The 26,579-nt window shown below is 46.9% G+C and overlaps 1 protein-coding gene across 7 annotated transcripts in view; it reads left to right on the forward strand.

Annotated features, from left to right (window-relative positions):
• Gas7 (growth arrest specific 7) overlaps positions 1-26,579 on the forward strand; it is a 245,644-nt gene that overhangs the window by 108,588 nt on the left and 110,477 nt on the right. The window contains exon 1 of one of the 7 annotated variants that reach the window (XM_031354288.1): positions 16,198-16,314. The exons of the other annotated variants lie outside the window; for them this stretch is intronic. Coding sequence (XP_031210148.1) covers positions 16,291-16,314 — 24 coding nt within the window. The 5' untranslated portion in view covers positions 16,198-16,290. Of the gene's footprint in view, positions 1-16,197; positions 16,315-26,579 lie in introns of those variants that run through there. 7 annotated transcript variants of the gene reach the window in all.

The following is a 26,579-nucleotide window of genomic DNA, read 5'->3' on the forward strand; positions in this document are numbered from 1 at the left end:
GAGACTAGCTGTCAACTTGTAGTTTCGGTTTGAGAATCTCCGAGAGCACAGCAGGGCTTCCCACACACGCCCTTTCTGAGTTTTCACATTTAAACACCAGCTCATTTCTCTTGTCCTCCCCTGCAGTGTATAGGGCTCAGCTTCCTCTTCCTCATCCCACCGTCCATTCATCCACTTGCTTTCTGCCATCTAGAGCTTTACGTTTCCCATAACATTGTCGGCTCTTGTCTTATCTTATTTTCCTCTCTGTGGCTTTGTATCTAGTTCTTTTCAAGTCCTTTTAATTGAGTTTCAGGAGAGCATATAGTTAGACAATCGACAATCTGCTTCCATTCAACCATTTGAACCCTAAGTATTTATTATATCGTTTGACTGTTGCCAGTTCATAGGAAGGCTGATAGTTTCTATTAATACACCCTGAACTGCCCCATTACTTCTGATTGTTTGCATGATTTCTTGGATCTTAGAGGCAGACAATTATATTGCAGGGAAATGTCAGCAGTTTCTTCCTTTGTAATCTTTTTATTTCTTATTTCTGTTTTTTTTTCCTCGGTTGTTTGTATACAGTATTTAAAAATCAATGGTCGTGAATAGCCTTTTTAGTCTTCATTTTAACAGAAAAGCACACATAGTGTTTTCCATTAAGTGTGAAGTAATTGTGATTGTACTAGTTATGATTTATGAGAGCAAAGAAATTCCCTTCTATTCCTAATCTGTGGGGAGCTTTCATCTCATAGGGGTCCTGACTTCTGTCAGATCCAGTGTTCATTCTGCATGTAGGTTAGTTAGCTTGTGCATCTGCCTACCAGGGCAGGCATGCTGTAAGACGCGGCAGCTACTGAAGAAGAATGGAGAGGGGAAGCGAATGGGCCATGCTGTCTGAGCCAGCACAGAGGTCAGACCCATGGTGGCCACTTGGTGGGGAGGAATGCCTTAAAGAAAGAGAAAGGAAACCCAGAGTGTGGAGCAAAGTACACTTAGGGGGCGGGGGGGGGGGAAGAAGTCGGGCTGTCCTGAATGATTTAGAAAAGCTGGCAGAGTTACATAGTTACCAAGCTGTGTGTGGCCCAGTAAGCTACTGGCCTAGTAGCAGGGACTCCAGGGCCAAAAGGACTGTCTCATTAAAGGACTTGTACTTTTATATTTTTTCTGTTCTTGGATTTTTAGCATGTATTTTAAAATGATTATTTTTATTTATTTATTATTACTGTGGGGGAGGGTGTAGATGGTATGAGTGTGAGCATGTGTTCTACGCATGCCTGTGGAGGTCAGAGGACGACTTTGTGGAGTCAGTTCTCCCTCCATCTTTGCATGGGTTCCACCATTGAACTCTGGTGCTCAGGCTCTGTGCAGCAAGCACTGGTAGCTGCTGAGACATCTCAATGGCCCAGCCTGTGCATATTTTTTTTTCTGTAACGCTTTAATGTGTTGAGTTTGATGAGTTTTCTGATGTTTTCGCACTTCTGCGTGTCTAGAATTTGCTAATGCTTATTTCAGATTTTTACACTTAACATGCTAAGTGGGGTTAGGAGGCAGGCTTTTAAATTTCTTCTCTTGTGTTATTTTTCCTTTGAAGTTGTCTAAAGTTGCTGTCGGGTGTTATAAATGGAGTTGAATGTTTTTGTCTTGATTTCTGGGCAAGACTGTTAGCTATTGTCTGTTCCTTAAATATTTGCTAAACCTTAACAGGAAAATCACACAGGACTATTAAGGTTTTAAACCTAGACATTTGACCCTTGGATCAATTCCTTTGAAGGTTATTGATTTTTTGGCAGGGTTTCTATTTCCTCTTGACTCAATTTGAGTATTTTTATTTTTTCTGGAAAGTCATCATCAGTGGCAAGAGATAACAGACAAACTGATAGTTCTGGGACTTGTTGAGAAAATAGCATCTTTACCCTATTCCTATAATACCCAGAAAGTGGAGAAAGATCAAAGGCAAGGCATGCTGGGAATTTGTATTATTCTGAAGGAAAAAAGAGCTATTGATTAATCCTGTGCTTGAAGTCAAGTGTCCATGTTTAAAATGTCAGTGTAACCACCTACATAGTATAAATGGACTCTATAAATGCCAGGTTTGTGGAGGGAAATAGGAAATAAAATATAGTCTGTGTAACAAGGTAAGGCAAGGCAGAAGGGACAAAATGCAGATGAAAGCCTAGTGAGGAAGAAGCAGGTCTTTAAGGTGGCTTTGGGGCAGCAGCCCTTTGAAGAAGGCCTGAATGGATGGATGCTCCCTTGGCACCCTATACTGAGTCTCATAATGGCACAAGTCCCTTATACACCTGTGACTACCTACCATGCACCTGTGACTACTACCCACCATGCATCTGTGACAACCTATCTGTTGTCTTTTCTTCCTGCAAGAAGGCACATCCCTTAGCACACCACACTGGTCCATTTGTCTGTGTGTTCTAGCCACCTGACACAGTAAATGTTTGAGTAAGCATGATGCATAAATACAAACAGACATGTCAATAATTTCTGAAAGGCTGCTCAGCAAGGCTGACCTGCTCCAAGGAGGCAGTTTAATGTCTGGCTTGATCAATGAGTCAGGGATTGGAAGACGTACACACAGCCTTGAATTCAGCTGGGGAAGAGAGTCGGTATGAGATGTCTCACTTAAAAGTCTCTGTGCCCTGCAGCTCTGTGCGGCCACTACAGACTCCATCAGTGCTCCCATGGAAGGAATATTGCATTGGTAAACTAGCCCATATGCTTGACATTAGTGTTCCTCAAACATGAATGTGCTCATAGGTTACTGTGTTGTACTTTTTCAAATGTAGATCTGATGATAGAGGAGGCTGGAGGGGTCTGAATGTCACCTTTGGTAGAGGCTCAGTGGTGGCCATCATCTGGCTATGCTTTATACAAGAGGTGCAGGCTGTCATTTGTACTTATAGTCTCCCCCCAGTGCTCAGTTGTGTGTGTGTGGGGGGGGGTAAGAATAAGTTAAAATTTAAGATTTTTGACTTCTTGGGTAGGGTATATCTAGCATCCAGTCCCGCACTGGCCAGAGCAGGGTGTCCCTTGTCCTTAAACTTCATATTAGCAAGAATATGAAGCTTCCTAGAGCTCGCTCTGCCTGGGGCTGTGGGGTGGGACTCACTCCTTAGGTGGCTGTACAGTGACCACCCCTTCTGAGTTTTCCTGTTTCTCAGGCTGAGCCACACAGCCTGTCAGGACATGTTGCATCCTGGGAAGCTCTCATCTCTGCAATTCACATGCCACTTGTCTTTGATCTCCAGCTCCACCACACGTTATCCACACAATCAAAACCCCATTTCCTAGTCTCACTTCAGCTCCCTCTAGCCTGTTGTCACTCTGGTCCCCAGGCAGGAATGCCACCTTTTGTTTTGTTTTGTTTTTTGTTTTGTTTTTTTATATCAACTTCCAGCTCTGGGAAGCCTTGCTAGGTATACTAGGGATGATGACACAGTTTAAAGAGTGACAGTCGCTTTCTCCTTTATATTTTAGTTCCTTGTGTTTAGACAAATGATATAGAACTGGTAGGAAGTGCCTTCAACTGCAGATAAACCACAGGCACATTGATCCTGGGGCCACGGCACCTGCCCTTACAAGTCCTGTTTTCTGGGCCTCCTCAGTCCTCACTGTAGCTCCTGCTCAGGAACAGCACTGATGATCAATCTCTTCTTTACCATGTGTCTCTGTAGAGAAGGGTGGAGGGGTGGGGGATGGGTGGGGATGGGTGCTTATGGGCAGAAAGCTGCTTCTGCCAGGAAGTAATAGAATTTTCTGAAGCTTCATAGAAAGCTTATTTTCTGCCACAAGATCCTCGAATCATGGCAGGAAAAGTTGTCATTTGAATACCCCTGGGGATCTCCAAGCCTTGAGCAAAGAAACCTGTCTTGGTTCTTCTCTAGCCACACTCTCTGCCAGTGGAACCTTTGGCCAATTCAGGGTCGGCAGAGATGATGCAGTATTAGGAGACAGCCAGAGAGGGGGGCAGGGCTCTGTGACCAGGTCCTTATTCCTTATAGCATAAATGCTGCAAGGGACCATGGGTTGTGGTGGATCTGCATGCTGGTATGTCATAGAGCCACACCCTTTCCTGATTTCTCAAGCCTAACACTATAAATATAATGTGAACTCAGCACAGATCTTATGATGTCCTGCTAATCCACAGCATTGTAGATTACCATAGATAGTTTTGGGTCCAATTCATAAGTGTAGAAATCTCATCACTTGCCCGAGGAGATGGTGGAGCCTGGATTCCAACCCAGATCCATTTGCTTCTAAAGTAGCAGCACTCAGTCACCTAGTGGCCCGCTCTCCTTGGGTGTCTATTGGCTTGCTGACTGGAAGCACCTCATTGAATTATCTTTAGTGAGAGTCTCTAGCCCAGCTGGATGACTCCTCAGAGTTCAGGGCTGAACTAGCAGGGATTGAAAAATGTCAGGCCAGAAAATTGTACAAGGTGTCAAGTTAGGATGGGAAAGTCCCTGGTCCTTAGAGGAAAAGGTATAATTCTGTCTCTGTTCTTCTGCTACATTGACTCCCATCTCCTAGACTATATCTATTCATTCTGCCTCCCTCGGTCTCCCTCTCCTGAATCACTTCTTAGATTCAAAGTGGAGTAAGAGAGATGGCCGTGTTGCTGCTATTTTTCTCTGCAAACTAGGGATGAACAACATCAAGTTGGGAAGTTGTATAGCAGAGTGTGGCGGCTGACTGAGGCCAGTACTTCCAGAAGGATGCTCTTTAATATCCCCCAAAGCTGGAGAACAAGTGAGAAGGAACAGGTTAGGAAGGAGCCAGGATAAGCTTGAGGTCTGGGATTGAGGAAGAGGGCACACAGGAAACCAGGAAGCCCTGCCAGGCTTAATGAGCTAGACGGGGTAGGCTGAAGAGTAGCCACAGTCTGTAGCAGTTTTCCTCTGCTCTGCTTCTTCTTTGTACACACTCTCTGCCAATTTCCACTGGCTTTGGCCAAACGGACCAGCGTTCTCAAAGTGCTGTGCTAAGGCACACTTAGATAGCTACGAGTGTATGAATCTGGACTGTTGTCTCAAGGGTCACCTGGTGAAGGCTTAGTCCCCAGCCTGTGGTCCTACTAGCAGGCTGTAGAGTCTTCAGGATCTGGAGCCTAGTGGAAGTTAGCTCACTTGGGGCCTACCACGGGTGGAGATATTGAGACTCGAACCTCTCCTTCCTCTTTCCCTAGTTGGTCTCCTAATGACCACAAGGTGAGCAGTTTTCTCTGACACTCCTGCCAAGGTGCTCCCTGCTCCACAGGATCAAACGTTATGGAGGAAAAAACCTCTCAGGCCACGAACCAAAATAGACCTTTGTGTCAGAGTGTTGGAAAGCTAACATAATCATCTACGGGCAGGACGTTCAGTCCCAAAACTTCTATGGAGAGAAATCTTTTCCTTTGTGTTTTCTCACTGTTCATGATTGTGGTAAGGCTCTGAGTGGAGCTGGGGGACAGATGCCCAAGCAGCCAGCAGCAGCTAGCTAGAGTGGATATCCTTGCTGGATTTTCATTGTAACCATTTTAATGATTACTATATGTTTCTAGCAAATGTTATCAATTTCCTATTTAAAGGTAGATATAACATTTTATTTTCAACCATTCTTTAAAGGAAAAGCATTTTTGTTAAAAAAGATTAGCAAAGAAGAAAAGCTATATTGAACTTGCTGAAAATCATAATGGTGGTGGTCAAAGGAAAGGCAGACTCTTGGAAGTAACTGGATCTACGGATTAAAGGTCACTGGCTGCAGGGTCAAATGGACCAAAGTTAAAACCTGTTAACAGTGTGACTTTAGGCAAGTCATTTCATGTCTTTGAGCTGTGGGTGACTCGATCATAAAAAACAATGATATTAATAGTAAGCAAGTTTCTTGGGTGTCAAGTGTTTGGCCCAATGCCTGACAGTCATTGTCAGGGGTAGTTGCTGCTACATGAAATTCTCATCCTCATGACCTACTGACCCCAGAGGTTGGCATTCCTGTACTAACAATGGGCATAGGCCAGCTATGGACCTGGGAGCTTTGTGGAGACTAAGCCCTATGTCAACAGCATTCCAGAAACTGCCATCTGCATAGAATTTGGTGTCAGGATTTTGCTACTCAGGGGCCAGACAGCAGGGGAGGGCCATTCTGATGTGCTTTCTATAGCTGGAGAGGAAGAGTAGCTGGCATAGAAGCAGATGGGATGGCTTGGTGGATTACGGTGATTGCTGCCAAACCTGTTAAACTGAGTTCAGTTCTCAGAATCCCACATGTTAGAAGGAGAGAACCAACTCCAACAAGTTGTCCTCTGACTTCCGTGTGCAGATCATGGCACACGTGCAGCCTTCACACTAAGTGAATAAATAAATAAGAAAGGAATTATTAAAAAGAGTCATTAGCATATCTGATCCGGCTTTCTTTTAGCAGGCCAGTTTGTGATCTCACCCTTCAGCCAGTGTTTGGGAAGTTCTCACTATTTCCTCGTGATGATAGTAGTCCACCTCTTAAACCATTCCTATACCCGTAGTTGACGCCAAACGCCTGCTTTTCTTCTGAGAACCTGCAGCTTAGCTACATGCTAGGCACACAGTGCCTGTGTAACCAGTCCCTAATAATAATCCCAGACCCTTGGGTTAGAGTAGATTGCTCTTGGGTAAGAGGAGGCATTACACAGGCGGGAGGAGCTGAGTTCAGATTCTCAGCCACAAGAAGAGCCAGGCGTGGCCACTCCTGTGTTTGATATCTTAGCTCTGTGAGAGGAGACAGGAGGATCGCTGGGGCTTGCTTGCTGCAACTGAGCTCCAGGCTCGGTGAGAGACCCTGTCTCAAGGGAATAAGGCAGAGAACCATAGAACAGGACATCTGACATCCTTTTCTGACACCCTCCTGTGTGTGGAGGGTTGGGGCAGAGGGTGGCAAACGCTGGACCTGGGGACTCATGAGCTTCCTTAGTAGACGGTGACTATGTTTACACATTCTGTCACAATCACTGCTGGGGGGATTCAGCACATGACTCTACCTGGGGGTGGGGGGAGGACTTCCCTGGGGAGGACTCTAGACCTCAACTCATTTACTTAGGGATTTGCCTCTGTCTCCATAGCCCTTTGCAGAGTTGTTTTGTATCCTGTTGTTGAAATAGCCCTTATCCAGGAGCAGAGGCATGTGCTCAATCTTATGAGTTCTTTTAGCCAGCCACCAAACCCAGTACTGGTCTAGCGGACCAGCAATAGTCTGTCTTTGTCTTCAGACTGAGTCCAGCCTCGGCACCAGTAAAAAGACTTCCGGAAGCCAAACAGGAAGAGGCACCATGAGGCAAGTGCTGCTCCTGAGGAGGGCCAGTCTCTCAATAGTGTATAAGGTGGGGTTTGCTTTCTTGGGGTACTGGTGTGATATCGCCTCGCTTCTCTCATTGAACAGTCCAGGAGGCCCTGTTGGAGCTTTTCACACATGACTTATGCCTCAACTGTGACTCATCCTTTAAAAAAAAAAACGCTGAAGGATGGAGAACACTCTCAGATTAGTGACCAGGGTGAAGGCAATGTCAGAGATGCCACACCCTGGCTGTTAGTCGCCTGTAACTATGACTACCATCTGAGATAGTGTCAAGATTAAGGAATGTTGAGATCTGCTTCCCTCCAGAGGACCTGACTCACTTCAGAAATGTACTTTCAACCAAGGTTCAAGGTTCAGAATACCAGGAAGGGTTTAGGACCTGATCCCACCCATTTGAGCCAGGGTCTTGAAAGCAGAGCTATACTGATCAAAAAAAAAAAAAAAAAAAAAAAAAAAAAAAAAAAAAAAAAAAAAAAAAAAAAAAAAGGCTGCCCTGATATAAGGACAGGACTAGGGACATTTACAGACACCCTTGGCTTAAGATTGGTGGTACAGTTGTCAGGTTGTTCTGTGGAGACCACTGGTGGGAGTGGCCTCTGTTCAGACTCCCCTCTAGGCAATCGGAAAGAGACTTCGAGAAATGGACTCATTTGACTGGTTGGAAAACTGAGGGAACTATAGTATAATAGGAAACAGAGGAGACCCAGATGACATGGGATAGATGCTTGATTCTATCAGATATCCCTAGAACACTCTAGTAAGGATGATGGTAGGACCCAGAGTCAAGAGCCAGAGCTATGGCATGCAGCAGTGTACACAAGAGCTGAGCAGTCATTGATGCTTCCTGTCCATCTGCCCGATTGAATCTTACCACAGTTATGACTCTTAATAGTAACACCTCTATTATTTCTGTTGTTATGGGGACTGCCTATTTCAGATATTATCCAGAGAGATCAAGTGCCTTGCCTAAGCCAGGTGTGGATTTGAACCCAGCTCCCAAGTTCATAGTAGTTGTTGTCAGTACTTTGCCTGGGCTTGGTATGCTAGCAAGGTCACTATGGTGTCATGCTCAATAGAAGTGTTCTCCTAGGCTTTAACCTCTACATTTTTTTCGTGAATAGACCATGAAAGGAATAGAAAACTACTTAAAAGTGAACTTCTTAGGCTACCCACCTCCTTATCTTGGTGCCACAAGCATTCCGGGAACCCCCTGGTTTTCTACACTTTGGGAAATCCCCAGTTCACAGTCTTTGTTTCCTCTATAAACCACAGAGGAAAGCTATCAGTCCCGGGTTTCTGCACCACTGTTCCCCAAAGCCACTTCTGTCCTCAGAGCATGTATGTCCTGAAACTGACACACAGCATCTTCAGGTTCCACTCAGAACTTGTTGGGAGGTATTCCTCAGGGAACCTTATCTCCATGCAGACTACAGCCTGACTTGGTGTGGTTGGGGGCGGGGGCAGCTGCTAGTAGCTCTCTCAGATCTGTCTTTGCTTAATCCCCAGAAACATGAAATTCTGTTTGTTTGTTAGAAGAGGTCTTAGGAGATGTAACTACATTAGGGCTCCGGAGACTGCCCTGGGTTATCTGGGTAAACCTTAATGTAGTCACAGGTGTCCTTGGCCAGGGGCTAAGTAAGGTAGAGATAGGAGTTTGCATGGTTAAGGAAGAACATGCCCAGGGAGGCAGAGGCTGAAGGAACACAGCAGTAAGAGGAGCGAGCAGCTACCAGGAGCTAAAGAAGGCAAGAGCAGAGTTCTATCACTTATTACTGGACATCCTGTTCAAGTTGACTTCCAAGGAAAAAAGGACTTTGAAAATTGATGCGACTGAACATTCCCCGGAAGGTCAGCTTCAGCCAAGGTTTGACAGGTTCCTTAGTGAATGTTAGCACACTATGAAGTGTCTGCCCTTGCTTCTTCCTTCTCTTTTTCTCCATCCTGTCTTCTCCATTGACTCTATTCCTTGGTGAGCTGTCCCACCTTCAAGTTTCAAGTTTGCTTGTCATCATAATACCTCTTTTCCCTAATAATTCCAACCAGGGTCTAAGGATTCATTCTGCTAGGTCTGTCATGGGCACATCGTTGAAATAGTCGCTGTGGCCAGGGCATAAGATCTGCTAATTAGTCAAGCTGAAATCATTGGTCCCAGAGACTGTGAACATTGAAAACAGAAACTTGTGGATTTCTCACCGGTGGGGGTTATACAGGATCATCGGTGGCAGGGAGATACTGCACGGTTCTGGATATTACAGGCTGCTTCTGGCCCTGTGTCTGCAAAACTTGATAAGATGCCTTGGGGATCTCACAGAGGTTTTTACGCCACCACACAGGTTGCCCTGGATATTCAGGAGAGCCCAAGCCATGTTCCCCTCTACTCCAGCCTCTGCTGGCAGGGGAGTCTCCCTTCATTTGTTGGGGAATCCTGCAATAGCAGCAGCTGTCATCCTGCGGGGGTGGGGTGGGCATCCATTTGAAAACCCCATTATCAAAGCATCTTTGAACTTCTGTTGGGCTTATGTGACTAATGTTGGACATGGGGAGGGAGGTCTGTGCTGGGAAATGGGAGAAGGAAGCATGGACCAGCACTCTCCTACAATAGGGCGTTCTTCGGCACTGCCTTGGTGGGGAGTGGGGTCAACTCACTGGAAGGACTGGAGTAACAAAGGAACTGCTGTGGCTGGACGGGAAAAATAAATTTGAAAAGGCTTCCTGCCCCCTTCATCTTGCCCACCCCCACCCCCTTATTCTCACTTGCAATTGGGTACCCTTAGCCTGGAGTCTAAAGGAAGCCTTTGGTCAGGGAGGGTGACCACTTGTCCAGCCTTGTTCCATGGTGGGCAAGAGGCTGCCATGGTGGACAGAGGAAAGCCAATTGAACAGAGTTTTAGAACCAGATGCACAAGGCCCTGCCTTCAGTGTGATGTCTGACAAACACCTAGGCAAGACTACAGCTCTCACAAAGTCCCTGGGCCACCTGGGTTCCCATCCAGGTGGTGTGTTCTCATGTGTATTCATATCCTAGCACATGTAGTTGAATTGAAATCTGAACTGATTTCTCAGCCAGCTGCTCATGACTATAGAACCCAGATGGCTTCGGGTGACCTGCCTCAAAGGAGGGCATAACATAATGCATGGAAATGTTTAGGATACAAGCTTATTGTCCTCCCCAAACTGAACTGTAGCTGCCTGTGGACCACTGAGAGACATCAGGATCCGGAAGTGTTCCCAGCACCACCAGGCAGATACACTCAAGCAGCCAGTGCCCTGTGCAACAGACACTGAGGTGCATATGGCCATTTGTCTCAGGGTATCTCAGATGTGTCAGGCTTCCCTAGAGTTATTGTCTCTGTGGTTTGGAGGAGAGATGGTGGTGTTGGCAATGTTGCTGGGCACTTGCAGCACAGAAGTCAAATAAGTGATTCACTGTACCCCAAGGAGGAGGTGGAAGGGGAATGGGTTATAGGGAACTCTCCTGGAGTGAGGCCTCTTGGTCAGAGAGAGAGAGAGAGAGAGAGAGAGAGAGAGAGAGAGAGAGAGACAGAGACAGAGACAGAGACAGAGACAGAGAGACATAGAGACAGAGACAGAGACAGAGACAGACAGAGGCAGAGGCAGAGGCAGAGGCAGAGGCAGACAGGCAGACAAGCAGACAAACAGCAGCAGAAGTATCCCGATCCTTCCGCCTATCATGAGATGGGTGTGGAGGGAGCAGGCTCTGACTTTCCTCATAAAATGGTAGTGAAGTGGTGTCCGCAGGCCCTGACTGGCTGTTACTTTAGGGGAAACCCCATTACACTAACATTGTGTCCCAGTTAGCTTCAGCTGTCAGCTTGACACAACCCAGAGTCACCTGGGAAGATTGAGACGAGACCCAACTGAGAGATTGCTTCCGTCAGACTGGCTTGTAGGCATGTCTTTGGGGGTATTTTCTTGATGTTGGAGGCCACAGCCCACTGTACACAATGCCTGGGCTGTGTAAGAAATGTAGTTGAGCAAGCTAGTAAATAGCCTTCCCCTGTGCTTTCTGTTTCAAATTCCTGCTTTGGCTTCCCTGGATGCTGGACTGTACCTGTAAGCACAATAAACCCCTCCTCCCCAGGTTGCTTTTAGTCAGTATGTTGCCACGATAACACAGAAACCAAAGTAGTACTCCCCGAGTCACCCCTCCCAGCACCTTCTTGACCCGCTCTGCAAAATACAGCCAGAGACAAAGGCACAGGAGCAAAGTTTGCTTTTGGAGGTGGGGCATGAAAGATACATCCTTTCTGGGTGCTTCTCCTGGTATCTTCACAGGACACAGGATGTCCTGAGAGCCCTGGCCTTCCCCCAGGCTGTGCTGTCTGCTATAGGACTCAGGACAGAGAGGGGAACTGCTGGCCACTAAGATCCTATGGACCAGAGGACATTGTGGGAACTGAGATCCTCAAGCTCGCTAGAAATTAGCACCAACTTCTGGAAGCTCAGCATATCTGGAAGAGGGAAGAAGGGGAGACAGGTACTGAGCTCAGGCTGGCTAATTCTGAAATTCAGTGACTCCAAAACAGCCAAGCCAGTTGCCAAGCAGGAATATCTATGTCACTTGAAGTTATTCACATGGATTTCACATTCATCTCCGTGGCTTCTGCCCATCCGATGCCTTTCATGTGCTTTGCAAGTTTTATGCTGGCCACTGTGTTGCACATCTGTAATCCCAGCATTTGGGAGGCTGAGGTAAGCAAGCTTAGACTACACAGGGAAATCCTGCTTTAAAAAATCCAGAACCTTGAACTGAAGAGATGTCTCAGTGACTAAGAATACTTGTGTTGAAAGTGTGAGGACGTGAGTTCAAATACCCAGAATCCCTGTTAAAATCCAGGTCCTTGGCCATGTATATACCTGCAGCCCCAGGACTGGGGCATGGGATGGGTAGAAGGATTACTGGGGTTTACTGGCCACTAGTCTAGCTTCTGATTCAATGAGAGAACCTGTGTCAATAAATATAATCACACACACACACACACACACACACACACACACACACACTCAAAACAAAGCCTTATATCTTCTATGAGGCAGGAGTGCTATCCTGATCAATTACAAAATCCACTTTAAAGTTCTTAACACAGTGTTAAGTGTGAAGTGCTCCTTTTCACTCTGGAGCAGAGCTCTGAAAGTCTCTAAAAGTTCCAAGAGTGAGCTCTCTGGGGAATGGATTCGCGTCAGAGTCACTGGGAGCTAACTCTGGCCTTGGTGGTAGGCTGCACTAGTGTTTGTAAGCCTTGGTGTGTTGATACTGGGAATAGAGTCTATCTGTGTCGATAGACTGTTTGTTGGTTGTTGTTGGTGATGGTTTTATTTGTTTTTGTTTTTTTTTCCAAGACAGTTGATGCTAGCCTCCAACTCAATATTCTCCTACCTAAATCCCCCAAGGAACACATGCTTGTACCACCGTACCTAGGTATGTTGTAGAGTGTTTTAGCAGCAAAGCCAAGCAGCCTCCAGTGGTAGGCACCATAACATCCATCCCTATGGGTACTTGCTAATCCTTGGAACTTGTCTGTGGTGGGTTACATGAAAAGAACTCATATTGTGGGTAGAATTACAGGTGCCGATAAACTGGCCTTGAGCTGGCAAGGTACCAGAGATCACTCAGTCGGGCTCAGCATGATCTCTGGGGTCCTTAGATGTGGAGCAGAGATGACAGTATGAACAGGGTGCAATCTGCCATGGATGGCCTTGAAAATGGCGGAAATGCACTGGGCATCGCTCAGAAGCAGGGAAAGACAAGACAGTCCCCAGGGGGGAGTGCAGTGTATGACCTTGACTTATGATCCTCACAGTAATCAGAGGCTAGAAGAGTGTTATCCCAGGACACATGGAGACTGCTGCAGCAGCCATGGGAACTAACCAGTCGCCACCACTGTGACAACTAATAAATGTCTCCAAGAATCTGAGGGGGATGGCAGAGTTACCCTGATTCAGAAATGCTAGCTACTCAGAGTGCTGAATTTTTTTCTCTAGAAACAGAGAGGAAGGAGTTCTCTGTGTATGATGTGAGGAGACTGAGGGGCAAAGGGTGTCCCCACCCAGTTCAGCTAGCTCTGTGAGGTGGGGAAGAGGGTGTGGTGCCAAAGCTGACCCCCACTCCCAATCCTGAGCCTGTAACTCTTATGTCATCAAGGACGACATTCCTGTCTGGGCTTGTACATCTTTTGATGGAACTAGAAAAGAAGCCAAACTGTCTTTAGCTATACTATAAAAGAGAATATATATAAAAAACCTCAATAAAACACTGAAATGTCAGTCACAGCAGGATTGGAGTCAATCTCTTCAGCAAGGAGGGCCAGAGAACAGACAGGGTGCCCTTGGGACAGTTCGTGGGAGTAGTGGGTGGGGAGGAGAGGCCACGGAGCCCAGCCTGTGCTGCAGGCCACCAAGCCTGGGCTCTGGGCCAGGGACATAGCCCCTGGTTTCTTGGGCCCAACCCTGCACTGTAATTCTGTTTATTTCATTGAATATGAAATCCATATGGTTCTGATTTAATCCTTTTGGCCATCATCTTGGCGTAGCTTTGGAGCCAACAACCACTCGAAGCGCCTTGGAATTTGTTCTGGGGAAGGTGGGAAGTTGTGCTCTTCCAGAACTCAGGGGGTAACCACAAGGCTCATGTTTGACTTCAGGGGCAGTCTCCAGGAGTCTAGGGAGGAAGATAAATGAATGAAGTTGGTTCTGATTCTGGTCCAGGACCCAGGCTAGGTCTAATGGGAGGAGATTTTGGACCTCGAAGTAGATCTGAATATTGGAGGACTCCCTTTGGGTCTCAGCTTAAGTCACAGGTGTGCTTAGTGCCAAGCATCCCTGTATCTCCTGCTTCTTCAGGGTGGTCACACGAGAGCTATAGGCTTGGCTTTGCCTTGTTGGGTAGCAGCTGGCCATATCTGGAGCAGATGAAGGTTTGCAGAATGACTTGACTTGACTAGTCCATGGTGGGCTTGTCTGGTTGGTTCCAGCTGCTGTCAGTATGCACTTGAACCATATGCCCCAGAGGTTATACAAACATGGGCCCCACTTGGGAGTTTCTGCTTTAAGAATCTGAGTGGTCCCAGAGCCTGCATTTTCTAATAGATTCCCCAGTGAGGTAATGGTGCTGCTGGTGATCTGACAACCACTCTTTAGATTGTTAATGCAGAATCCAAGTAGTGTATGTCAAATGAAAAACAATACGGATAACACATGTAAACCTGGATTACCTGTTTAGGGGTGAAGACCCCTCCTTAGAGCTGAATACTCTAGGTTATTAACTATGATTTATTTTTTTATCCCAAGGTGAAAATAATATTTTCAGTTAGAATAAAAGCAAACTGTTTGGCATGTAGTCATAAAAGTTTTAACACATATAGATTCATATAGCTACCCCAATAGCCAGGATGTAGAAATTCCAGCACTTTCAACATGTCCTTCCTGCAAGCTCCAGGCCAGCCTGGTCTACATAGTGAGATCCTATCTCAATTTCTTTTCTTTCTGCATGCCTTTTTCATTAATATCCCCCCATCCAAACCTAGCACCTTCCCCATCCTCTTGGCTTTATATGAGAATGTCACATGAATGGACAGTGTGACCTTTGACACCAGGTCCTTAGCATGTGGTTCCTGTGTTTGGTCAGCTTGAGACCTGTGGTTGAGATGCAAAGAAGAGAAAAAGTTCTGGGATTTCATTGTTTTCTTCAAAGGTGAGACCAAAACAAGTCCCATTTGGGTCTTACTGGTTCCATCTCTTCCCGATAGGTAGGAGACCAAGGCCCCTACCCCCAGACCTTTAGGAGACATTTAAGATCCAAATTCTGGGCACTACTCTGAAGATTCTTGAATCAGACTTTGTGTGCACACTTGTTTTAATTTCTCATGGGTGAACAACTAGAGCAGGCTTGCCAGGTCTGATGGCAAGCGTGTGCTTAGCATGATGGGAAAACGCCACTCTGCTGTTGAGCGCCCACATCACCTTGCATGTCCCATGCCACATTTGAAAGTTCCTGGTACTCTAGAACCTGCATCATCACTTGGAACCAATAATCTTCTCTATTCAAGCCTTTCCAATCACACTTGACTCCAAAATGAGTCTCGAAAAGTCTTGGAGACATGTCAAGGTACCAGCTTCATCTTAGGTCCCTTCTATCTGGAGGCTGTGTGCATTCTCAGTGGTTGGGTGGCTTAAATCACTGGAGGTCATCCCATGATCCATGTTTTAAATTTAGGAACCAAGAACCTCTGTGCTTCAGTGGGGCTTCCGCTATGTCCAAGAGGAATATGAAACAAGAGGAAAAGATACACATCTCAGAATCAGGGGTAGAAGGTGCCAGATTGCTCCCCTCTACTGAGTACACATCTATTTTAAACTGGAGGTTCCAGTGGGTGGAGTAACTTGACAAATGCCATTCAGCTGGCAGGTGGCCTCTTGACTCTACTTAAGGCAGACAGTAGCAGAAGGGAACCTTTGTTTCAAGAAGCATCCTTTGTAATAAAACACAGGCTTCTTCTCTACGGAGCTTAATGGGTTGAGCATTTGCAATCTGATACACCTGGGCAAGATACTCAAGCACCCTCGCTGCTTGGCCTCAGGTCTACCCCAGGTGGGCACTGGCTTTAGGAAGGAGCCTGTGCAGCCAGCAAGACCTCAGCTGACATCAGAGTGGGTGACTTAATGGAGGAGATTCCTAAGAACAGAATTCTTCTCTGGAGGCTGTCCCACCCCTCTCGAGGGAAGGAGCCCAGCTGTCCTGGAAGGCTGTGGACATGCTTTTCCGATTGCAGAATACTTCTCTTTCATTTTGAATATCATTTGTTTGGTTTCCACGGCAACGTCAAAGGCTCTATTTTAATGCTAACCTGCGTGGTTGCAACTTTCTATATATAAATGCCGCTTTGCACACTGAATTAGCGGATGCCACGGGGAAACCGTGGAGATGGGGACTGTGGCAGAAAATGACCAGCCTGTCAGATTTGTATGAGGACCGACTGCAGGACTAAGGTGAGTGGGAATCCTGGCACTTCTTCAGTCATCCTTCAAACAGATGCCCCAGGCAAGGTGCAGCTAGTCCTGCAGACAGAGAAGGCCCCCTTGAACAGCTGCTTGAGCTAGGAGTGGACTCTGCTTTGCACGGACTTCCATGATTCTTTGCTTTCCCTGGTCCTTATGACTTTAGGAAGTCTGGGTTGCATGGTGACCAAGGTTTCAAAAAAGCAAAGGAAGCCACTCAGATAGGATAGGTACCCGCGATGGGGGGTGTTCCTGGTTCCTATGGACTTACCTCGATTCTCCAATTTGAATCTTTCTCATTTGGTTTTGGTATTTTTTTTTTCTTCACTCCATCCCGTGGCCAGTCTGTAGAGGCTCTAACTGGTGCTGTGGAGTTCTCAAGGGAAGCCTAGAAAGATCTTTGGGAACCGGCTGGTATCATTCCCCATTGGAGAGAATAGAGAGGTGATGTGTTCTGGGCAGAGGTCACACAGTAAGTGGGTCAGGAAAAATCGGAGTTCTGTGTGGACCCTCTGACTCTTCTGAGTCACCCTTGTGTGCTTTCTGCTCTGAGGTCAGGGCAGCATACGGAGCGCACACATCAGTCAGGGGAGCTGCAAAAGGGACATGCAGTCAGGAGTATGCCTTTTTGTGTTCTAGTTGGAGAAACATAAGGAACACACGACTGTATAATGAGATCCAGAAGACAGCCTTCGACAAAAGGCATAAAGTTCAAGTGCAGAAAGCTTGCATTTATACGGACTCACGCAGTTACTACATGGGACAGCTTTGCCGTGGACCATTTCCCTCAGGCTTCATTTCCCTAGGGGCACACAGAAACTATTGAGCACTGGCCCATGGTTCTGCAGGGAGTTGGGTCACAGTAGGGGTGACCCCATGGAGGACAGATTTGGGATGTGATGGGGATGTGACATGTCTGAGGACAGCGTGCTTTGCCAACCTCAGGCATCCACAAGTGTTAGGCAGCACTCCTTTTCTCCAGTAGCTGACATGGGAGGGTACTGGCCAAGCCAGAGTTCTCCTTGGATCTCCTTTCTTAGTATGGTGCCACACACAAGGACAGTTACATTGCTGGAGTATCACCTTTCGGTGCCCTCTCCCATAATATCAGACATAAGCAAATACCTCAAAGGTTTAGGTCTGAAGATATTGATCCCATTGTTTCCGTTGTTTTGTGTGAAGTTTGGTCTCGCTGTTTTGCACAGGCTGCTCTTGAACTCTAGAGCTTAAGTGATCTTCCTGCCTCTGTCTACTGAATCTATGGAAGAGCTACAGGTAGCTACATGCTACTGCACCCTGCCTGCAATCTCACCCCCATCTCTCCCTCCTTCTCTTTCCTTCCCTCTCTTCCCCCTTCTATCTCCCTTTCCCCCTCTCCCCCTTTTTCTTTCTTACAGTATTTCAAAATATAAGCCAGACTGAAATCTACATTTCTCCTGTCTCTGCCTCCCAAGTGCTGGTCACAGTTCTGATGAGGTCACTACCCCAACTTAACTCTAAAGGAGAAAGACTCAGTAAAGTGAGATTGTTTCTGCCGATCAGTGCATCTTGAGCCTTGAGTCCCAAGCCACACATTGCATGTTAGTCAGTGTCTAGCATGGAAAACAAAATGTCCTTGTGCTTGTGTGTAGCAAGAGTCAGTGCATATTTTAGTTCATGAAGGGAAATATGATTTTTTTTGTCACTGGACTTTAAAGAGAAACAAAAATTTGGAAGCTGCTGGCCTCAAGTGAAGTAGTGACCTAATGAGCCCAGGATCCCTCCAAAATGGCCCTGGATTCCCTTTCCCGTGAAACTCGGACTCTCCAAGAGGGTGAAGGGCAGACTTGGGTAGAGTCAATGTGCAGCACCATTTGGAGAAACTCGTGTAGAAGCACAAACAGGGTCAAGCTGACCAGCTGGAAGGTGGCTGGTCTGGTGATAGGAACATAGTCATCTCTTCTCTTGGACCTGCAAGCAAGAATAATAACACCTGCAATGCCCAGGCTCCCCAGAGCTGCTCCAGACAGCATCCTCAGGCAGACATCTTGTGATGCAAGACCGTGGAGATTTCTGTCACCGTCACTCTAGGTCCTGGGATACTTATCCCTGTGCCCCTGAGGCCTGCAGGAGAGAATTCCTCATTCCTCCTGGGAGAGTCCAATCCAACCTCCCTCCCACTAGACTCTGTGTCCCCCAGCTGCTGGCTTTCTCTTTCCCCCCATGTGACTCTCTGGTCTTATGGTAACAGTCATCTCTCCATGCATCTGCCATCACCCAGGCTGCTCTGCCAGGCTCATATACCTACCCTATTTTGGCATCCTCACTCACCTACCTCTCTGAACTTCAGCTGGTGGGTGAGAAGCCAAGCAGGCCAGACCTTCCAGGGTCTCTGCTGCCCAGGAAAATGAGTCTGTGCTCCCCCACAGAGAAAAGGTTAGACCAGGCTGGGGAACAAGGCTCAGGGGTGGGCAAGGAGCTGGCCACATATGTGCAGTTCTTGGAAAGTGCCCCACTGATTGCCCAGAGACCAGCATTCAGCTGCACCCACTAGGATCAGTGGTAAGAGGACCTGGCCAGAAAGCTGGACAGCATGGGCAGAACTGCTGCCGACAGCCTGGGGGAATGGGGCTCGGCTCTTTAAAACCTAAAGCATCTCTTCAAATGACAGGGTATGCAAATGGCCAACAGATAAAAGCAGCAGGCACAGCTGGTGGCCAGTGGGCAAAATCAAGGGCAGAAGAGTGAGATTTGTGACTTTATTGTAATTTTGATTTTTGTTTCCCATGACACACACACACAGTTTCATTTAAATACTTTTGAGCCGGTCACCAACATCTTCAAATCAGCACTTTTCGCACATGAAAATTCAGAGTTCCAGCTTCTCTCTCAAAACTGAGACACTGTGGTTCCACCCAGCCTGCTGTCCAGTGGAGCTCTGACATGCTGCAGCTGACTCTCCAGTGTGCTTTCCACTTTGCCTCAAGTTCCTACCACCTCTGCCCATCACCAACCATCCTGGAGGCCAGTATATGGTCATTATATTTCACTTGTGCATGTGTGTGTGTGTGTGTGTGTGTGTGTGTGTGTGTGTGTGTGTGCAGCGCAAGGATTGATGGTGCCTGTCCAGAATGGGATTGCGCACTTGACTGCAGTTGCCCCTTGGAGGCCAGAAGAGGGCGTCAGATCACAAGGAGCTGAAGCTACAAGTATTTGTGAGCTGCCTAATTTGTGGGTGCTAAAGATGGAACTCCAAACCTGTTAAGAGCAGCATGTGCTCTTAACCACTGAGCCATCCAGCCAGTGGATGGCTCTTAATCCTTTTTTGGATGTCAACAGAGTATTCCACACTTCTACCTGTAGATTCCCTGATGTAATGCTGATGGATGTCTTAAATCTGCTTTGTGTCACTCAAATACAATGCAGCAGAGTAAGTGAGTTACAAAATCTAGACGTTTACTTGATACATAGTTGTGGGGTTAGGGAAATCCAAAACCATGGCAGCAGCTTCTGGTGTGAGGACTTCTTAGGGTGTCCTCACATAGCAGAAGGCAGAAAGGCAATGTAGAAAGGCAAAAAATCATTTTGTTAACAAGCCCAACCTTGAGGTAACTAACCCACTCCTGATAGCATCAGTCATCTATCCATGAAGGCTGGGCCCTCACAACCTAATGAGCACTAATTCCAACTCTGAGCATTCTTGTGTTGGGTATCAAGTCTCTAATGTGAAAACTCTTAGGGGTGTATTCCAACTTAAAAAAAACAAAAACAAAAACAAAAAAACACAATTGGCGCTGCCTTCCCATAGCCAGTGTGTAGCCCTAGAAACACAGCCAGAGAACTATGTCTCATTCTGAAAGACCAGGTGGGCTGCTCAAGCTTATCAAGGCTAACCAAGCATTCAGAGAAGCTGGAAGGTTGTTAGATGAAGATATGATATCATTTGTTTTGTAAAGCTGGGGAGTTTTAAGACAGGATTTCCTTGTGTAGCCCTGGTCATCCTGGACCTATCTCTGTAGACCAGGCTGGCCTCAAACTTATAGAGATTGGCATGCCTCTTCCTTCCCAAGTGCTCGGACTAAAGGTGTGCACCACCTCTGCCTTGTACGGTGTCACCTCTTTATAACATCTAGGTAGCTGTTGGCTCTTTATAACATCTAGGTAAGGGTCAACCACAGGTTGATTTCAAATCTCATACTGGAAAATCAGATAACATTTCACAATCACTGTGTCACCGCCAGCCACCTCTCTGGCTAAGGGCTTTGATTGCTTCAGTAGACAGTCTATGTAAGCCTTTCCCAAATGGTATACTTGGTGAATTGACCCATGGCCCTTGAGAAGTTTGCCTCCCAGACACCGATGACCTTGTCTCCCTGGCCCATTTCTTTCCTATGGGCTTTGGTGAACTGGGGTGGGGGTTAAGTATCTAAGAGCCCTCCTGTTGTGAAACAGACTGGCACATGGGCAATGCAGTCTCCACCTTCTAGATTATTAGAGCCTTTCTTTCTCTCTCTACCCTTGTTTTTGGTGCACCATGTCATTCCAGGAAAAAAAAAATGAGGTCCATGTGCCAGATAAGTTGACCAGTACTGTTCAGAGTCTGGGAAGAAGAAGCCTATTAATCTTGCCTCCTGCCCCCTGCCTCCTACCCCACTTTCCCCCCAATGCACATGGGGTTTCATGTAATCCTGTGAACTAGGGATCAACTTGAACTTCTTGTTCCATCTGCAAATACCTCCTGAGTGCTGGGACTATATGTATATCATATATGTATATACATATGTGTCTATGAGCATCACCACGCCCAGTTTATGAGTTCTGGGGATTAAACCTAACTCTTGTATGCTATGCAGGCATTCCGTTAGCTGAGCTACATCTCAGCCTCATACATTTCTTATGTGCATCTGTGTCTGGAGACGAATTTGAATAGAACACTTTGTGTGCCAGGAAGGAGTGGACTAGTGCTCATCCCAGGTCGCTCAATCCGAGCAACAATGGCTGGAGAAGTTAAGCGGGGTGGAGCACACCTCCCAGGAGACTTCCTTCTAGACTTCCAGAATTCAGTGCAGAGGGGAGGAGGTTCCCATGATGAGAGAGTTAGTGTGGGAGCCTAGTCTCTAGCTGCCTCTGCCTCTTGCTTTAGTCAATGAGTAGAAGCTGCCTGCTAGAGCTCCTAGTTGTCAGACCCCAAATAGAAGTGCCTGCAGCTACTTAGCCCTCAGAGGCCTTCTGGGAGTTCACCCAGGATGCTGGTAAGAGTGCTTTGTTGTGGGAATGTATACGCTGTGATTTTGTTACTTACCCACTTAACAACCTACTTCCCCCTGCTGCTTCCTCTCTCCCCAGTTAACAAGCCTCCCACTAGCAATCACCATTGCTTTCCCCGGGTCAAACCGATAATGAGAGAGCTGGCTGCTTGGCTTCCTCTCCAAACTAGGGTGTTTACCTTGGGAGGCAGCAGAGGTTCAATACTAGACTCAGAGGCAGCCTGGGGTGAGGAGGAATAAGCACTAGGCTAGGAGACAGAACACCAGGTTCAAAGCACGCTATGAAGTGAAAATCAGAAGCAATTCCTCTAAGGTTTCTGTAGGAGTCAAATAAGCTACTATATGTCAAGCTTCCTGGCCTCTAACAGTGCAGCAGCTAGCAGCAGCAAACATGGGGTCTCCTGGCAAAGTGCGGGTAGTAGAACTGATTGAAGATATCCAAGGATGGGAAATGGGAGATGGGAAACTTTGATCCCTGCAACTCCTTATTCAATCTGTCTCCTTGGAGGAAAGTGCCTGAATGGGTCATTTCAGGAAGGGTGGCAGGGCTTTGCATAGTAGTCTGCAGCTCTTGTTCGAGGTCCTGGAACAGTCAATGCATACCTCGTGCTGGAAATCGCTGTCTTCCAGGCGTCTTGTCTGGCTAGAGCTTTGAGTCTTGGTGCTGAAAAAATAGTTGGATGAGGATTTGCAAAAGGAAAAATCAAGAGGGCTCAGCCCGCAGCTGTCTGAGATATCTCTGTCCTCACCAGAATTGTACACCCAATAGGCCTCTGAATTCCAGTCTTGTCATTTCTGTGTCCTTCCTCCTTCTCCTTCTGCCAACCTGCTCAGTGTCAGGGAGGTTGGTCAGTATTGCTCTGGGGTGTTCCATGTAGCCTATTGGGGGTGGCCTGGGTAGCACCATCGTGCGAGCCTCAGTTCCCTCAGCCGATGGCCGCTCGCACAAGTCATCCAGAGACCTAACAGGTGGTAGAGAGTATTGCAAAGCAAATTCTTCTCTGTCAGAGTTTCTGTCCTCTGACTGAGTCTGAAACTTCTCTAAGATAGAGAGGCCTACTGTACATAGTCCGAGATGGCCTCAGACTCATGCATGACCTTAGGGTCTGGGTCTCCCATGTGCCTGCCACCCTGCTGGCTTGGTTTCTCATTCTTATGTGCTTGGGAGAAAAAGGCAGTTTCACACGGGGTTTTCTGAGCTTATGCTACTCGTAGAATGTGACTGGGACTCTAGCGTGTGCTTTTTCTGTGAATTGCTGGAGACTAGGAGCTGGATTTGAGGCATGCAGATATCTGAGAGCTGGTGAGTGTTTTGTGGGACTTCTTGGTTTCTACTCCTGCCCCAAGCCCAGTGTGGTCATGAACACCTTGTGCTGGGATTCTCTGTTGGTTGTTCTTTCCAGAAGCCCTTGGAATCTTCCAGGACCTCTTGTTTGGCTAGAGCTTTGCATTTTAGGGGTAGGAAAAATAGACTGAAGAGGATTCACAAAAGGGAAAATGAAGTGGGCTCATGACCTCACTGTGCTCACAGATGTTTCCTCCCTGGCCTCTTCCTCCACAGGGCTCTTTGACCACAAACAAATGGGAAGTGGCTGTCAGTGTCACCTTTCCCTGAGGAGGGCTAAGGTCCTAATGGGGTTTTGGCTGCCACTGCTGACCACAAGCTCATTTTTGTAGCCTCATTGGAACATTCACATCAAAGTTCAGGGCAGCCAGAGGATGCTCTGTCCTGAGACTAGGGAGGGTTAGTCTCTGACCCTCAATTTCCTCATCTGTAAAATGGCAAGATAGAATCAAGTGATCATTAAAGTATTGCCTCCTAACAGTCGTGATCTGGTTATAAGACCGATCAGTTAAAAGAGGATGCAAAGAATCAAGGCATGGGAGTTATTCCTGAGGTGGAAAATCTGCTACACACCACAGCTCACTATCTACACAGAACAAGAAATGACTCACACTTGAGTTGAGACTTCACCGTTATCACCTTCCTGAGGTAGATTTATCTCTCAGTGCCTGGAGGTTAAATGGGGAGTGTCTTCCCTTGCATGCCTAAGACAAGCCTTCCTGTTTCTGTCATGCATGAGGTGTTAGCACAGCACACTGGCTATGTCTCACACAATGGCTATGTGGTTGCAAAATGTTGGGAAAGAGGCTCCCATTTGTGGATTGTTAAAAACATAATCTAACTTTCAATATATTTAAGGACTTTGAATTTTCAGTTGTTATTCGTCTACCTCCTGAGTGCTGGGATACAAACTCTGTACAGCGCCTGCCAAGCAGGAGCTCTATCAACTGAGCAACAGTCCCCGTCCCATTGATTCTTTTGTTTGTTCCTTGTCTTTTTTCGAGACAACAGGGCTTCTGAACTCACAGCTGAAGATGACTCTGGATTTCTAATCCTCCTGCCTCTACCTCCCAAGATCCCAAGCATGGGCCTAGTTCCAAGATTCATAGTTTGATAGTGGCACTTCTCCAGTCCTCCACGGATGTGGATTTGAGTAAGCAGGTTCCGGTTGTGAGCCCTAACTCATCCATATCCATCTTTAGGCCACCTCTTTGATCTCAGCTGTCTTTTTCCACACTTTCTGTTCCTCTTTCAGGGGTCGTGACTTCTGATAGTGTCTGAGTTGCTTCGGCACTATTTTTTGAGATGTGCTCTTCCATTAAGCTTTCAGCTTGGTGTTTCCTCATTTGGAGTTGCCTCTCCCACCACCCCAGCCTCCTTTCTTCTCATTCTTGGACAAGACAGGTGAACATGTGCCTCTGTACAGAACACGTGGACTCCTATTGACCTCTGCCCCGTTTCCCATTTCTGGAAGGTCCCTTTCTTGTGGGCCTTGTGGCTGACCCACGGTTTCTATAACACACACACCCCTCTGTCTAGTTCCCAGTTTCACCTTGGCTTTCAGAACAGGTGAACAACTTGCCCAAGCCCCTCGAATCTATCTTTCTCTCTGCTTCTGGGTTTCCTGGGAATTTCTAGGTTTTGATGGCTGGTATAGCAGAAGGGTAGGTCCCTGCTATCTGTGTGCCCAGGGGCCTAACAACTTGGGTATCAGATCACCCGAAAATCCTGTCCTTTGGGTTAGAAACTGGGACTGGTGAAGGCATAACACACATCAGGGGACAGCTGGTGAAGTTGCAAATGCTGCTTCCTTTCCATAACCCATCCTTGTTCTGGAAGACATCTTTCTCTACCCGTTTGCTGACCTAGTGGTTTTGAGTGGTTTCTCTGACTCTCTTTGTTTCTTCCAAGATTGAGCACGTTTCCTTATTTCTTCTGTTTGCTAACGTAAGAGCCTGTGAAGTTGACAGGCATTCCCAGAACAGTTTCAGCACCTTTACCATAGGCCCCACTTGCATTTTTTTATCCTTGCCTCTTTACTTCCCCATAGTGATTCAGACCTCCGTGTCTGCAGGGAATTCAAGTTTGGCTTTCCGAGATTACAAAAACAACACGAGACCGTTTTCTAGATTTGCCAGGCTGCGTTCTGTGCAACCTGAGTGTTTCCTAACACGTACTAAGTTTACAGCGAAGGATCCACTGGGTAATTTTAGATCACATAGCCACGATGGCTTTCAAGTTGTAGTTATTTTTATGTATAATTGGACAATATAAAACCGCAAGTCATACCCGTGATTTCTTAGATGTTATTACTTAGACCTAGGCTAACTTTAAATTGGCTATAAGTTAGTTTAAAAATGTTGAGTAGGCTGATGGCCCAATGATAGAGGACTTGCTTAGTGAGTACATGACCTGAGATTCCATGCCCAATACTGTTGTTGTTTTTGTTGTTGCTGTTGTTGGTGTCGCTGCTGCTATTGCCATTTTAGTAAACCATGGTGTTGCTGTGGCACAGGGGTGTGACAAGATGTAGCAGCAGGCTAAGCATGACTGAAGCTGGGAGTCACTGAGGAGGGAAACCTTTTAGAATCTAACTGTAGGGAGGTGGGATCTAATTCTGGTAGTTGGGTTTGGTAGCAGTCTCCTTTAGCCACTGAGCCATCACTCCAGTTATCAGGACTTTTGAAACTGAACACCATTTCTGACATGGCCACTCAGTACTGGGAACCTTTTGTGATGTGGATGCCTAGAACCTTTTACATGCTGCATATAGGAACTTGGTTTCATGTCCCTCAACCTCTGCCCTGCACTTGCACCAGTAGGCCTGGAGATTGCTACTCCCTGTGGCCATTTTTTTGTTGTTGTTTGTTTTGTCTTGTGTTGTTTTGTTTTCTGTTCAATGGCAGGTCATCTTGCTATCTCCTCTTTGACTTACCAGCCCCTCCTGGACCTCCAATCAGTTTCTAGTCCATCTTTCTCTTTCCAAGATAAGCAGGGGCCACTCCCCTTGGGCATCAGAGAGTGTTTACTTAGACAAAAAGGGTAAATTATGACCTACTGGAATCCCTTCCTTGTTGATTTCTGAGACTGTCTCAAAACTGGAATGTGGTAAGTCCCCAAGTAGACCCTGAACGTTGGGCCTGTGGGAGGAGGGAGGAAGATTGGATAGAGAACTGGTTCTTGCCTCTTGGAGAAGGGCTAGGGAACAGTGCACACCAACAGAAGGGGCAGAAAGGAAGATTCAAGAGCATGGGTCTCAAGCATGGGATTCAAGCCTGGGTTCAGTCCCCCTCCCTTCCCCCCCCCACCCCCGGCTTACCTTATGAATCCCACATCCTCCTATAGGATTTGGCCACTCTTTCCACAGGCCACCAGCTGCACGTGTCAAGGGCCAGACTGACCTCCACTGCCCACATGGAACACTGCAGGTGTTCAGTTTACGCTAACACACTTTGAACTTAGATCTAGCACCAACAAACTCCACACCTCACCCCTGAGTTGGTTCCCACCATTGCTTGGATCCCTAGGTCGTGGTGCTGGCTTTTCCATTCCCTTTGGAATCCGCTTCATTTTCTCCCACTGCCCTCGTCTCATTGGATGCCCAGCTGCTTCGTGCTTCTTACATCATGTCCCTGGCACTTGGGTTAAGCTCTTCCTTTTCATCC

The sequence above is a fragment of the Mastomys coucha genome, unplaced genomic scaffold (assembly GCF_008632895.1).
Source record: "Mastomys coucha isolate ucsf_1 unplaced genomic scaffold, UCSF_Mcou_1 pScaffold5, whole genome shotgun sequence".
Classification (NCBI taxonomy): Eukaryota; Metazoa; Chordata; class Mammalia; order Rodentia; family Muridae; genus Mastomys; species Mastomys coucha.